At 36.9% G+C, this 16,610-nt stretch overlaps 1 protein-coding gene across 10 annotated transcripts in view; it reads right to left on the bottom strand.

Moving 5' to 3' along the window:
- CASK (calcium/calmodulin dependent serine protein kinase) overlaps window positions 1–16,610 on the bottom strand; it is a 436,118-nt gene that overhangs the window by 227,286 nt on the left and 192,222 nt on the right. For all 10 annotated transcript variants that reach the window (XM_072615124.1, XM_072615127.1, XM_072615128.1 and 7 more), the window contains one exon: window positions 2,419–2,496. In XM_072615124.1, the coding sequence (XP_072471225.1) occupies window positions 2,419–2,496 (78 nt within the window). The remainder of the gene's footprint in view (window positions 1–2,418; window positions 2,497–16,610) is intronic.

Raw genomic sequence — 16,610 nt, 5'->3', positions numbered from 1 at the left:
AAAGAAAAAGACAAACATCAAAATGCTTCTGTTTTAATATGAGTTTTATGTCTCATCAGCATATTAATGTGAAATTAATGGAACGGTGTTTCCACAGGATCATGGATATTTACTATTTCAAGGTCCCTTTGCGGGTCACCCAGCCCGGTCTTCTATCCAGTGCAGAATTCTTTCTACGCTGCCTGACAGATCTGTGTAAACACAAAGGGCTCAACACTTTGTAATGCAACATATTCTATTTGATCTAAGGTTATAAAGCTCTTAGGAACTAAATTTTCCCTTTGAAAATTCCAGATTAGTCATGGTTCTGCTTGCTCCTCAAAATTCTTTTCACAAAGTCATTATAATCTAAAGATAAATAAATAAATGAATAAATTTTCAGTCACAATGCTCTTCCTAAGTTAAAAGCTAAATACAATGAATAGCTAACAGAAGTATTTTCAAATCATTTCATTTTCATATATCCAAGTATATTAGTAGCTACCTGTTTCCTAAAACCCAGTAAGTAGGAGAAATCTTACTACTTTAGCACCATGCCATTATGTCAAGCTTTTAATCTTACACTCCCTGAGAAAGATACACAAATTGGATGTCTAAGGCAAGGAAAAATCAAAGAATGCTGGGAAGCACAGGAGTACAATGGTAATTGAAACTGACACTAAACATAAGTATCTTCAGTGCTGGACTTTAAAAGGACTATGAGCAGCTACTGTGTAGCCAAAAGAACATTAGATTTGGAGTTCGAGGCCCTGAGTCTGAGTGCCTACCCCATGACTTAGTAACTGTTGTGTGTCACTAACAAGCCATTTAACCTCTCTTAGCCTCAAACTTCTCATAGGATGGTTGTTCTACTATGGAAAATGCTTCATAAACTTCAAGGCACCATACATACCATTCACAAAATAAGCACTTTTTTTTGTTTCTTGGAATTAAATGAATACAAACACTGTGCTTCTCCTAAAAACCAAGTAAGCCATACATTGTTTACCTAGAACTTTATTACTTGGTGATAACATTTTAAAGGTTTCCCTTTATAATGTAATGAAGTTAATTCTCTTATATTTAACATACAGTGGTATCTAAATTTTTTTTATAAAAACAGTATTGATTTTTCTCTTAAAGGTATTCATATTTAATGTATTAAGTGGAAAGCAATCTGGAATTAAGTCAAAAAGTTACTGAACTGTGCATATTCTTTGATCCAGTGATACCACTACTAAGGTTGTACCTCCAAAGAGATCAATGAAAGAAGAAAAGGATTCATTGTACAAAAATATTAAAGCAATTCTTTTTGTGATGGCAAAGAACTGGAAATTGGAAAGAGTGAGGAGAAAACTACTGGCAGAATGACTAAACAAAGTATGATACATGAAAAAGAATACTATTATATTGTAAAAATGATGGAATGGACAATTTTAGAGAAACCTAGGAAGAGTTTTTTGAACTTATAGAAAGTGAACAGAACCATATGAAGAATTTATACAAAAACATTGTAAAAATGAAGAACTTCAAAAAACTTAAGAACTCTGATCAATTCAATAAACAACCATGATTCCCAGGGACTGATGATGAAGAATACGATCTACCTCCTCATGGAAGTTGGTGCACTAATTATGCAGAATGAAACACACTTTTGGACATGGCTAATATGGAATTTTGTTTCATTTAACTATGATGATTTATTACAAGGGTTGGTTGTTCTTCTTAGTGGGGATGGGGCAGGGTGGTAGAAGGAAGGAAATGAAAATAAACGCTTACTTGAAAAAATAAACTTCATAAAAAATGTAAGCATACAACGAAATAAAATGGAAGTACGGTATGTAAGAAAGCAAGTGGACAAATGTGATATGTATCTGTGACAGTTCTAATTTAATCATTATAATTACTGCCTCTTTAAAGTAATATATTTTAAAGACAGAACAATCTACTCAACATAGAAACCAAGATGTGTAGCTTCATATCTTCAGTGGATGCCATATAATATGAGAAAACTAATGGTACATAATAGTCAACCATTCTGCATAAAGTTAAATTTTTCAAAAAGATGACTCTACTATGCTTTTTAGGCCATCAACAAGCATTAAATGCATCTCCTAGTAATACATTAAAACAGCTGTCAAAAAAAGTATATATATTCATCTGTGTTATAGTGTTTTTTTATCTAGCAAATATGACAACTATTAGCCCTTGTAGGCTCATTTACCTTCAAAAAACCCTAAACATATAGAGTATGTTAAAATATTCATATGGAGCTAATTTTCAGTTGTATTGATAAAATATTCACGCATTCCATGTAGAACAAAAGTTGTAACATTTCTATTGTATAATCTAACACCAGGCTCTCTAAAATAATTTCTATACCATTTTCTTCTCTATGACCTTCCCCCCAGCCCCTCAACATTAGTTTAAATTACATACCTGGCTACAGCTTCACTGTATACAAAACCAGCATCTGCTCGTTTTACAATTTCAAAACATAGATCAGCTCCATCCATACTATAAAAGAGAAATATTAAAAATTAGTTAGGAAACAGTAAATACACCTTCAAATGAAACACTGAAAGTGAACTAACCTGGATATTTATTGGGTATACACAAGCAGATAACTAGAACTTCTTCCACATGAATAAATGCATTAATTCAAAATCATGAGTGACTTTATACAGAATACTTATTCTATCACTTTTTTTCCAATAAGAACCAGTGAAGAGGGCAGAACAAATCATGTATTTTCTTGATAATTTAATTGTGGTTTTGGATTGTGTTACAATGAGCAGTGAAAGACTCATCAGGGATTGTTCTGGAGTTAACTCCCATTTTTTCTCATCCTAAGCATAAAATGATGCCCATTTTAATACAATTGAGAATTTAAAAGCATAATACATGTCACAGTAAAGGCAAAAATTCTATTATAAGTTATAGCTAGGAAGAATGATTAGGAAATTCATGAATTTATTTTAAAATGTCTATTTTGTAGTAACTAGAGGAAGGGAAGCCAATATTTTTCAGTTTTGTGTGCAACAAGCACACACCTGTCCCAACAACCAATCAGCATCTGTTAAGCACCACATGCTGGTGTAACAGTAAGGGACCTTGACAGGCCTATGTGACCTACTCTGAGCCTTAGCTCAGCCCACAGCCTGAGTCACTCAGAGCCAATGGCTGGAGCAGAAAGAGTGAGGCAGAGTTGAGGCAGAGCAGCTAGCTTGAGTGAGAGAGGGTGGAATTTTGCCTAGGGGAATTTGTTTGTGGGGAGGCCTAAAGGAGGGAAGGCTTGGGAATGGTGGTGCTCGTTTATTGGTAATGTGTACAAACTTAGTGGTTACCATGGTGGAATTGGCTTTCTGGCATATGAATAAATATTCTGGTTTCCTCTTTGAGGAAGAGACTTTATATTTTGCAGATTTACGCTGGAAATATGCATGCGTGCCCATAGCAGGTGCTGTGGTGTCACAGTGGCATTACAGCTGGGCACTGACAGTAATGTGCAGAAAGTTTTGGTTTAGCCTTAATGAAAAACTGAGCTTCAAAACACAACAATTTTCTCCTAATCATCAGCACTCCAGTCTTCGTATTGTATTTGCCCAGGATGAGCATTTTTCTTTATACGGACATTCCCATGAACAATGTTGTTTTTCTTCATAGCAATACCTAGCAGGTCAAAAAACAAACAAACAGATCTTATTTTTTTCAGTTTCAAGAAGCTTATGTCACATTTCAGAGGAAATAACTCAGTTGCTGCAACCATTTGAAGGTCTTTGCAACAACAGCTCATCAGTTCTTGGTATTTTCTCATTTTGACAATGCTAATGTTTGTGCTAACTGTGTTTCACTGTGGGCCTGAATGATCTTTGAAATGCCTGACTATACAGAACAATAGTTCTGGCAATATCTCTAACAGTCATTGAAATGCACTCTTCTAAGAACTGTGATTTTTGCAGTTTCCTTAAAGTAATAGCCGTGCTTAAAAACACAACCAACAGGAGCAAGAAAACACATGTTTAGGAAAATACATCACACAAAATATTAACTAACAATGAAAAAACCAATTCAATATGATTTCATTGTTTAAGACCAGATGTTCTGAGCCTTTTTCACAGAAGTAGAATAAACATGACCACAGCTGTCACAAAGTGAAACCATACCAAAATTATTGCTTATCACAAGTATTTTGCACACCACTGTAAATTCAAACAAGCAAACAAAAAGTCAAAACCATCCTTGCCCTCAATGAATTTACATTTTTTTAAATAAAATTTTAATTTCTATTTTTTTGTTTTTCTATTTTTCTATTATATACTTTGGCAACTTATTAATTGGGGAATAGGTTTTGGTCATACAAAGACTTTCTACAGTTGAGTACTTCTCTTCTTATTCTGTACATAGTATTTTTACTCATATAAAATTCCTTCAATGTGATGTAATACAAGTTACCGAGTTTACCTTTTATAATTATCTCTAACCCTCATCTTTTTTTTTAAGAATCTACTCCCTACTCAAAGCTGAAAAAGGAAAATGAACTGTTTCTTTTGAATTTTTTTAACTGAATCATCTTTAAGATGCAGGTCACTTATCTATTTTAAATCTAATACGGAACACAGTAGAAGATACTGATCTAAATCTTAACTTCTGACACACTGTTTCTCAGTTTTTCCCACAGTTCTTATCAAACAGGGAGTTGTCTGGTCAGTAAAGAAGCACACAGTAAACATTTATTACATGGCAGGCACCTGGCTAAGCCTTAGGGATACAAATAAAGGCCAAAACAGTCTCTACCCTCAAGAAGCTCATTCTAATAGGGGAGACAACACGTAAATAAATATATTAGAAGGAGGCTGAACTGGGGCTTCATGTGATTCCAAATCTAATGTAGCTTTCATCTGCACCATGCTTTCTAAATCCAAGATGTTATATTATAAAGGTCATCAATCAGATGTTCAAATAGAGAATGATGGCAAGTAATGGGATGGAAAGGACAAGGACAGTAGCAGAAGGCAGTGATAGAGGTGGCAGTGCTTCTGGGAGACTGGCCAATGATGAAGACAAGAATGAAGGAAATAGTTAAAAAAAGAAAAAAGAGGAAACATTCTAATGAAGAAGACAACATGTAAATCAATATGAACATAAAGGATAAAAGAGTACATGGAAAATAACCTTGAGAGTAGAAAGCTCTAGCAGCTATGAAGTGCTTGAAATTGGATTTGAACACAGACTTGATCTGAGCTTTCATTTGCACCATGCTTTCTAAATCCAAGACGTTCAGTTCATTGGAGATGATATGGCAAGGACAATTATAAACTAGAGGCTAAAGTCACTGGCCAAGGCGGCAGAGCCTTTGGGAGACTGAAGGTTGATGGAGACCAGGAAGAAGAAAACGATAACATAAATGGAGTATCTTGGGTTTAAAAGAAGAAAAGTTATGGAGAGAGGGTGGTAGGAAAATGGTCTCGATGTTAACAACAGGGAACCTCTGCCTTGAATATGGGGCACTGGAGAAGGAAATTCTGCTGGGGACTACTTCACTGGAAATAGCACATTCTGAATGAATGCAAAAGACATAATGGGAAAAAAAGTGGAAGCAAGTAAAGTAGATTTGATTTTAGTCTTAGGCTAGCAAGTTATTGCTATTAGTGTACCCACAGGCCATTCTTTTTCTTGTACTACATGTCTACTGCTAAAATCTTTCAGATTTTTCTAAGTTTTTATTTCATAGTAAGGTTTTCTGTCATCTGCATGTTAATCTACGGGGGAAAATGCAATTAATTTTACAGAAATAAAGTATCATAGGAAAGGTGGCAATAAGGTAAATTGTAAATCTTCATTTTCCCACTGATTCTATGAAAAAATAAGAAACATTTTCACAAGGGAAACGTCCAATAGACCAAGCGGAAACTTTTTGAGAAGTGAGCTTCAAATGAGGAAAATACTAGTATGGAAATAAAGCAATTTGGCTTCTAAAAGAAGAAGTGCAAAGGCCACCAAATTCCACCCAGTCCTAATTCCTCCTGGCCCTTTTCAGTTTGTCTCTGAGGGAATTTACATGGACAAGAGGCAAGAAGGGGAAAAAATGAGGAAAGCAATTTCACTACAGTTCCCTGTTAAAGTGGATTTCATGGAAAGATTTGAAGGTATTCTAGACAGTGGTGATTCTGGCTGGTTGATTGATTCAGGTTCAGGCCTGGAACCAATGAGACACTTGGGGGACCACAAAGAAATGATGAATGAATGAACAAATATTAATTACCTGCAAAGCACACAGAAAAATAAAACAGTCTCAGCTTCCAAAGAGCTCCCATTCTTTTGAGTAAGATAACACACATGGAAGGTTTCAATTTCAAATCAAATGGAAAATGCCCACGCTATTTATGGTCCAAGAGCAAAGCAAAAAGCAATTTTCATTCTTCAACATCATTTCCACAGATAAAATCCTATCAGCTTTTGATGTTGAACCATCTGACAGTGCCAGGGACTTGGGCGGGCAAGAACTTTCTGGGTCTTCAAGTAGCTGTGGCCCCTGCAGGAGCAGTTGCTAGACTGCATCTCCCCTGGGGCTGCTTCTCAGGACGGTCGCTGCCTGGGCTGGAAGCAGGATCTGTGGTTTGGGAGATAGTCATCCCTGGAGGTCCTGACTGCTGATGGCAATTGGTCAGCAGTTGTTGCTGGAGGTGATGAAGGAGACTTGTTTCCTCTGTAATGATTTTGCTCCTCAGTGATTGTGAGGGCTGGTCAGGAGAGAAACTGGCTGGATAAACAGACCTGGAAGTCACTGGCATAGAGATGATAACTGAACTCAATGGGAACTGACAAGATGAAGTTACCAAGAGACAGAAGAAGCTTTTTATTTTGGGGGGGGTGGGTGGTGGAACCCTCTGTAATTGAGCTATCTTTGTAACTTGGGAGTATACAAACAAAAGCCCATGTGTGTATAGAATTACCATGTATTCAAGAAGTAACCACCAGGACGATATAAGACACTGCAGCATCTTTCTAAAATATTTTTTAATACAAATCCATTCCTAGTTACAGGGTTAGAATCTAGCTCCACTCATAAATCAGGTAAGCTATTTGGTTCTCTCAACTCTCAGAGGTACTTCTCCTTTATCACACAGGTAAGACTCTGGTTATGACTTGTTAAAAGTTCACAGGATAGCAAAAGGTACAGCGGAACCAGAATCCATGTCTTTGACTCAATACAAACACTCCACTATACCCCACATTTTGGATTGTTTGCTTTTGTATAGTGTACGAATATGTTCCTCTTTAAGGATAATTGTTTTTTGTAAGTGTTTTTTCAGATCTTCAAATGCAGTCTTCATGTGTGGATCTGTGATGGGATTTGATGTTCTGTGATATGAATTCAAAAGAGAGACAATTTTGCAAAGCATGCACTAAAACTTAATCTGTGTATAACAGTATGCCAAGTTAATCATCCAAATTTCAACTTCTGTCAAATTTTCTCTTCTACCTCTCTGAAATTTCATTAACCCTGTGAAATCCCAAGAGATCATGGAACCACAGCAGGATGTTCCTGAATCATTCAAAAGAGAAATAAGGGAAGGAAGAGAAAGAATAAGCATTTATATCGTGCCAGGTACTGCACTGTACTTTTACAAAAATTATTTGGTCCTTAATGTTGTGAGGCAGCTAAGTGGCTCAGAGAACAAATAGCTAGACCTGGAGTGAGGAAGACTTGAGTTCCAATCCTGCCTGAGACACATACTAGCTGTGTTATCCTGGCTAAGTCACTTAACCTGTTTGTTTTTATCCACTGGAGAACGAAAGGACAAATTACTCCAGCATCTTTGACAAGAAAACCCCATGGACAGTACCGACGTGCCACGAGGAGTTGGATGCAACTGAATAACAAGTTGTGAGGTGCCTTGTGAGATAGGTGTGATTACCACAATTTTACACTGAGGAAACTGCAGCAGAAAAAAGGAAAAAGATTTGCACCCAGGGTTACATAGCTAGTACATGTCTGAGGCTGTATTTACACTCAGGTCTGCCTGACTCCAGGCTCAACATTCTGTCTAGTGCAAAATCAGCTGCCTCTAGTGAGGCAATAAAAATCATGAAAGTAGAAATTAAAGTCTACACACACAGCAGAAATAACTAGTAGAGTAGAAAAGCTTAAATCCATGACAGCGAGTCTCTCCAAAGAAGTAAACAAGAGAACAACTGACTGAGAACACAAAAATGCAGAAGCAAAGGACAATCTGGAAAAAGGAGCAAAATGCAGCAGCATTAAAAAAAAACATGCAATCTTCAAATCAGCAAAATCCACTAATGTCAAGGCACAAAGCAGAGAGAGAACTTAAAGAATGTAGGTCGTCCTAAAGAACACACGTCAACAAAACCTAAGCACCGTAATGCAAGAAAGAGAAGAAAAATGCTTAGAATTTCAATATAGCAAAGTACCCATCAAAATAAATTATAGATTGCCTCCAGGAAAACAAAAATAAAAATCGAATGCTGAAAACTCTAAGACACACATTAGTTAAATTTTACATATTTTGGTTAAATTGTGCAGTGAACCAACAACAAATTCTACACATGACTAGAAGAAAGATCTTTAAAAAAAAAAAAAAAGGTAGGAAATTAAAATAACACAAAATTATTCTGAAACCAGAGAAGGGAACGCAATAAAGTACTCCAAAGAACAAAGGCGCTCAAGATGAAACCCAGGGTGAAATACCTTGAAAATGTGAGCCAAATACTTTTAAAAAAAGGCATCTGATGCTTTCCTACCAAAACAAGTATCTCAGCATATATAAATAAATACCAAGGAAAAGGCAAGTAAGCAAATATACCTTCTCTAAATATCATCAAAAGAGGGTAAAATACCCAGAAACTGAAAGAAAACCATGGAGCTAAAACCACAAAAACGAACCAATAACAGAGGAGCCATTAAGAACGTCTTCCAGAGTCTAAATGCAGATTGAAGTATACTATGTGTTCTCTCTCTTTTCTGTTTTGTTTTATTTCTTCTTTCTCGTGTTGCTTTCCATTGGTTATAATTCTTCTTTACAACATAACTAATGTGGGAATACATTTAATATGAATGCGTCAGACTGCAAGCTGTCTTGGGGAGGGAGGTGGAGGAATTTAAAACTCAAAAGTTTTGTGGAACTGAATGTCATAAACTAAAAATAAAAAAAAAAAAAAGAACATCTTCCAGAATGGGGTATAGTACATCATGAAGAAGACAGAGGGTAAGTGACTTGCATTCGGGGTTATGTAGCTAGTTTCTGAGGCTAGAATTAAATTCAGGTATTACTGACTCCAGGTCCAACTGAACTCTCCTGACATCCCTTTCTAAACAACTTTAAAATAACTTCTCAAATCAAACTGTGGAGTGGGCAAAAGTCAATGAAAGATCAGAGTGGAACATTGTTCTCAGCCTAAGACAACTCAGGAGATTGGCAGAAGAAGTCTGTGGCACCAGGCTGGAGGGCAGCCAGGACCTACTTTGGGAATTCTCAACCAAGAGACAGTAAGGTGGTCAGGAAACAGATCAGAAAGAGATTACAGGAGACCCCTTTGCTAGCACTGGGGGAAGTTCATATTGATTGGCAACTCCACTGCCAGTAAGAAATTTTGGGTTGTAGTTCCAGAGTAGAGAAGAGTGCTAGCATTTGAGGCCTTAGGGTAGGAGGGGCATCCTTCTTAGGGAAAGACCTGAGCAAAAACCAGGAGAGCAGTGACAACACCTCTTGAAACATCACACCAACTTGGAAGCACCAAAAACTTGCAGACTCCTAGAACTAGCTCTGAAAACAAGAGCAACACAAAAAAGCCTAAAGTTTGGGACAGTGCCTCCCCATCCCAAGGTAAGCAGAACCTAACTTTAATATAAAGTTCAAAGTCAAGAAATAGGATGGAAACATGAGCAAACAACAAAAAAATAACTTGGCCAAAAAGTGCCAGGGAAGACTACAACATAAACTCAGAAGGCGGCAACAATGTGAAAACCCCAACAACCAAAGCCTCAAAGAAAATACTAACTGGACCAAAGCCCAACAAGAATTCCTGGAGGAGGTAAATAAAGAAATAAGATTAGAGGAAAAATTGAGAAAAGAAATGAGAACAATACAAAAAAGTTATGAAAAGAGAATTAATAGCTTGATAAGAGAATGACAAATGTTGGAGAGGATGAAGGAAAAACTGATATACTGATGAATTGTGGTGGAGTTGTGAAGTGGTCCAATTATTCTAGAGAACAATTTGGAACTATTGCCCAAAGGGCTATAAAACTATTCATACCATTCACTCAGCAATATCACTGCTAGACTTTACCCAAAAGAGATAAAAGGAAAAGGACCTATATGTAGAAAAACACGTATAGCAGTTTTTTGTGGTGACAAAATAAACTGGACATTGAGGAGATGCTCATTAATTGGGAAATGGCTGAACAAGTTGTGGCACATGATTGTAGTGGAGTACTGTTGTGCTATAAAAAACTGAGGAGAGTAGTGTCAGAAAAACCATGGCGAAACCTACATGGAGCAAAGTGAAGTGCGAAGAACCAGGGAATCGTTGTGCGCAGTAACAGCAATGTTAGAACAATGCTCAACTGTGAAGACTAAGCCACTTGGATCAGGACACTGCTCTAAGACAATTCCAAAGGACACATGAAAAAAAAACTGCTGTCTACCTCCAGAGGGAAAGAACTGGTGAATTCTGAGTAAAAACTGAAGTATGATTTTCTCACTTTATTTTTATTGCTTTTTAAAAAATATGGCTAACATGGAAATATGATTTTGCGTAATTTTACACATATAACTGATATTATATTGCTTGCCTTCTCATGAGTTGTGGGGCTAGGAAGGAAGGAGAGCATTTAGGACTCAATTTTTTTTTTAAAGTCAAAATTAATAATTTTTAAAGAGAACAATAAAATATAAAAGAAAGAACATTAGATTTTATATCAAAGCCTCTGAGTTCTAATCCTTGTTATTCTACTTATCATGTGAGCTTGGCCAAGTCACTTAACATTTTAATCACTTTATTTGAGGAGTCTCTTTTCTCATCCATAAAATTGGAGAGTTGGATTAGAAGACCTCAAGGTCTATTTTACTTATCAATCAATGATAAATGTTTTAGTGCTCCTTAACTGCCTTTCAATGATATGAATAGCAAACAGAAATGTGATCAATTGTTGATACACAAAGGAGCTATAGATATAAGGAAACATATCAAAATCTAAATTTCACATCTTGGCAAAGAGTTTCAACCTTTTCCACAAAATCTTTTTCAGACCTTCAATAAGACAGCAAAATTGATCAATCTTCATTTCAGCTATTTTTCTTTATCCCTTATTTCTCCCTTCAAAGCAACCCAGAAGAATAAGGAGGGAATCCTAATGATAGGAAAGTGATTACTTGATTGTTGGTCCCTGAATGAAAGAGAAGAGAGAGAGAGAGAGAGAGAGAGAGAGAGAGAGAGAGAGAGAGAGAGAGAGAGAGAGAGAGAGAGAGAGAGAGAGAGAGAGAGAGAGAGAGAGATGGAAGAAGGAAGGGAGGGAGACAGACAGAGAGAGAGAAGCATTCCCTTAATATGTTTCAAACACTCTCTCACCTAACCAGTAGGTGGAAGTACATACAAACTAAAGTATGAAACCTTGGGTTAGTATCACTTTCCACTTTATTTGGAAATCTGTAATGTTCAGATTTTTCCCATGCTTTTTCATAGCTACTTATGGGACAAAGCCAACTATCAAAGAAAGTCCACACGGTACAACAATGGCAAAACAAGGCATTCACCACACTATTTCATTAATTTTTTAAAAATTGTTTTATTTTTCCCAATTACATATAAAACCAATTTCAACATGGTTTTTAAAAAAAAAATTGAATTCCAAATTCTCTTCCTTCCTTTCTCCCTTCCCCACTAATTGAGAGGCAATTAATTTGATACAGGTTATTCATGTGCAATCTCACAAAACCTATATATTAGTTATGTTGTGAAAGAAAACATAGACACACACAAAAGAAAAAGAAAATGAAAAAACACGCCTTCAGTCTCCATTCAGACTTCACCAGTTCTTTCTCTGGAGACTGACAGCATTTTCATCACAAGTCTTTGAGAACTTTCTCGGATCACTGCATTGCTGAGAATAGCCAAGTCATTCACAGCTGACCATCTCACCGTATTGCCCTGTATAAAATGCTGTCCTGGTCCAATTCACTTCACTTTGCAATAGTTCATATCAGCCTTTCCAGGTTTTTCTGAGAGCATCCTGCTTATAATTTCTTACAGCACAATAATACTCTATCACAGTCATACACCACAACTTGTTCATCCATTCCCCAATGGTTGGGAATACCTTCAATTTCCAATTCTTTGCCATTGCTAAAAGAGCTGCTAATAAACATTTGTGTACACATAGGTCTTTTGCCTCTTTTTTTTAACTCTTTGGAATAAAGACCTAGTAATGGTATTGCTGGGTCAAAGGGTATGCAGTTTTATATCCCTTTGGGCATAATTACAAACTGCTCTCCAAATGGTTGTATCAGTTCACAACTCCAGCAACAGTGTTATAACGTCTCAATATCTCTATGTTCCCTCCAACACTGGTCATTTTCCTTTTTATATTAGCCAATCTGACAGGTGTAGGGTGGTATCTCAGAGTTATTTTAATTTGCATTTTTCTAATCAGTAGTGATTTAAAGCATTTTTCCCCATTTAACAACAGACAGCTATCACTACACTATCTGAAAGCTGCCTATTTATATTCTTTGACTATTTATTGATTGAGGAATGACCTATATTCTTATAAATTTGACTCCTATATGTTTGAGAAATATGGCCTTTATCAGAGAAACTGTAAAATCTTTTTCATAGTTATGATTACTAACTATATTTCCCTCCATTCTATTTCCTCCTGTTTATCCATCTTCTTTCACCCTGTCTATCCCCAAAATGGTTTTGCTTCTGACTACTGCTCCCCCAATCCACCCTCCCTTCTATCAGACCCTCTCTTATGGTATCCTCTTCCCTTCCTATGTTCCTGTAGGGCAAGACAGAGTTCTATACTCAGCTGAGTGTGTATATTACTCCCTTTCTGAGTCAATTCCAATAAGAGTATGGTTCAAGTGCTCCTGCCTATCTCCCCTGTCTTTCCCTCCACTGTAAAAGCTCCTTGTGCCTCTTTTATGTGAGATAATTTACCTCATTCTACCTCTCCATTTCTCCTCCCAGTACATTTCTCTTTCTCACCCCTTATTTTTTTGAAAAAAAGAATCATTTTAAAAAGATAATCATTCCATCATATTCAACTCACACTGTGCCCTCCATGTATATTTCTTCTAATGTATAGTTCTTTTAACTGCCCTAATAATGAGAAAAGTTCTTAGGAGTTATAGTATCATCTTCCCATGTAGGAATGTAAACAGTTTACACTTATTAAATAACAGGATTTCTCTTTCCTGTTTACCTTTTTATACTTATCCTGAGTGTCCTTGCGCCTGAAAGTCAAATGTTCTGTTCAGCTCTGGTCTTTTCATCAGGAATGTGTGAAAGTGCATATCCACTTCATGCCCTGAAGGTTTACAGTTAAGTTTTGCTGGGTAGGTGAGTTTTGGTTGTAATCCTTGCCACTCCTTTGCCCTCCAGACCATCATATTCCATGCCCTTAGATATTTTAATATAGACACTGCTAAATCTTGCGTTGTCCTGACTGTGGCTTCAAAATATTTAAATTATTCCCTTCTGGCTCCTTGTACTATTTACTCCTTGACCTGGGAATTCTAGAATTTGGCTATAATACTCCTGGGTGTTTTTCATTTTGGAATCTCTTTCAGGAAGTGATTGGTGGGTTCTTTCAATTTCTATTTTACCCTCTGGTTCTAGACTATCAGGGCAGGTTTCCTTGATAATTTTTTGGAAGACGATGTCTAGGGATTTTGCTTTTCGAGCCTGGCTTTCAGGCAGTCCAATAATTCTTTAATGATCTCTCCTGGATCTATTTGCCAAATCACTTGTTTTTCTAAGGAGTTCATTCTTTTGATTTTGATTTATTGTTTCTTGATGTCTCATGGCATCATTAGCTTCCATTTGCCCAATTCTATTTTTTTAAAGAATTATTTTCTTCAGTGACCTTTTCTATCTCCTCCATTTTGTGTTTAAGGAGTATGTTCTTCTTCAGTGAATTTTTGTATGTCTCTTTTCCATGTGGCCAATTCTCTTTTGTGAATTTTTTTATATCTTTTGCCATTTGGCCAATTCTGCTTTTTAAGGTGTTCTCTTCATTGAATTTTTGTGCCTCTTTTACGATCCTGGTTTTTAAGGTGTTATTTTCTTTAGTGGTGTGTGTGTGTGTGTGTGTGTGTGTGTGCGCGCGCGCGCGCATGTGTGCGTTTGTATGTGTGCCTCCTTTACCAAGAAGTTAAATCTTTTTCATTATTTTCTTGCATCACTCATTTCTTTTCCAAATTTTTCCTCTACCTTTCTTTTTGATTTTGAAAAGGTTGAGGTTGTCCAGAATTCTTTTTGGGCCTCAAACCAATTCACACTTTTGAGGCTTTAGATACAGCAGTTTTGAGTTTGCTTTTTCATCCTCCCTGTCACCATAGTAACTTAGTGTGGTTAGGATGTATTTTTGTTGTCGGCTCATTTTTTTAGCCTATTTCTTGACTTTTAACTTTATGTTAAAGTCGAGCTGTGTTCCGAGGGTTGAAGTCAGAGCGCTGTCCCAAGCTTCAGGTTTTATGTGCAATTGCCTTCAGAGCTAGTTGTGGGGGTTCTGTAAGTTTTAAGCTCTTTCATGTTGGTATGATCTATGGGGAAGTGTGTTTACTACTCTCCTGGACTGTGTTCTCATCTGTGAGTGACCACAAGCATTCTTTTCTGCTGGCAACTGTGACCAGGGTCCCCGCTCTCCTGTGGTCACAAATTCTTGTGTGCTAAATGCTTCTACTCCCCCTGGGATTGCAACCTAGATCCATGTATGAGCCAATGCAACAGAATCCTATACCCAGTGCCAGAAATGGGGCTCCTGTAATCTCGTTCTGATCAGCTGTGTGACCCTCTTGCCATCTATCTGTTGGCTAAGAGTTCTAGAAGTTGCCATTTGTGCCAACACACTATTTCATCTCTGAACACTTTTCAGGAACTATGAAATTAAGTTAATAACTCACTTCTAGGTTTCGTCACTTAATTCTGCGAGGACATGTTTTATTATCAGTATTTATGAAAAGCATTCCTAATATATAGTATTAACCAATTCAAATGTCTTTTTTAAAATGTAATTTCAAGTGATTTGGATTGACATAAAAAGTATTTCCTTGGTAAAAACTGAACTTTAATGAAGTCTTAATGTATGAAAACCCTGCAATTTAATCACTGCAAATACAACATTTAAAAAATTAGTTACATGAAATCCTAAATGTGCTACCTGCTCCCAAAATGTGAGCTAAAATTAACCTGCTATATAAACAGCAAACACAACGAAATTCTAATATTAAATATAAAATTTCCTTAATTTGCCCCCAAAACCATGATTCATAAGAATTACTTGCAAATGTTACATTAAACTGTAATACAATTTTAATAATACTTTAAGCAATGATACTAACCAAGCATTCTCCGAGAATAAAAATAGGAACCAGCATAAAACTGAATGACACCAGAACTGAAAACGTCAGCGGTTGTCTGCTCCAATCCCTCATCTTACACCTGAGCAAATTGAGGTATAAAGAGATACCTGGAAACACAACCAAACTCCATCTTCACAATATTCCCCAAGTCTCCAAGAACATAACAGTGGCAAACCTCGCTCATACCTGCTGCTAAGCAAGGCTCTCCTCTGCGACAAAACCCTCGTTAGGCTCCCAGAGGCCATGGGAAACCACACTACCAAGGTCTGTTTCCCATTCTAGGCTTGGCTCTAATGCCCTGACATACCACTTCCAGATCATTCTCTTGCTAGAAAGAGACCCAAATACATATCCATTTCTTAACACATAGCTAGGCTTCTAGAGGCACAGAAACACAAGCATTACATTAAGTGCATCCTACATATTCCTGGCAGTGAGCTAAGCATTGAGGATACAAGGAAAGGCTAACACTGAGCCTTGCTCATCTCCCTCACTACCAAGAGTCCCTGAACCTTCTAAACACCTGAATTCATCATGGGGCCTACTCCAATCCATTAATACTTTATCTGGAGTCATTCCCTAATGGTTAACATACCCTCACCCTCTCTTCCTCTCCCAGTGATCTCACAATATCTGAAGCACTTCTTTCCCTACATCCATTTGTCTGCACCATCATTCCTATCCCCCTCAACTCTTCTCAGGTTAATATTCAACTACAGAGCTGCCATTCTGTTCTACTATGCACTCTGAAATTCTTATATGTATGTATGCATGCATGTGTGTGTGTCTGTGTGTATGTATATGTGTATGTGTATATGTATATATGTATGTATATGTATATATCTCAGCTAACTTCCTTTATTTTAGACCACTTCCTTTCTAGATCCTCCCAGCTTCTTGTAATCCCTAAGACCTAGCACCTCTAAATGATGATGCATCCCTAGATATCCTTTCCAACACTACCTTGACTCATACCACTCAACTCATTAGTCCCATGGTGTGAGTGGGAACATT

The sequence above is a fragment of the Notamacropus eugenii genome, chromosome 5 (assembly GCF_028372415.1).
Source record: "Notamacropus eugenii isolate mMacEug1 chromosome 5, mMacEug1.pri_v2, whole genome shotgun sequence".
Taxonomy (NCBI): domain Eukaryota; kingdom Metazoa; phylum Chordata; class Mammalia; order Diprotodontia; family Macropodidae; genus Notamacropus; species Notamacropus eugenii.
This window is presented reverse-complemented; position numbering and strand designations above follow the sequence as displayed.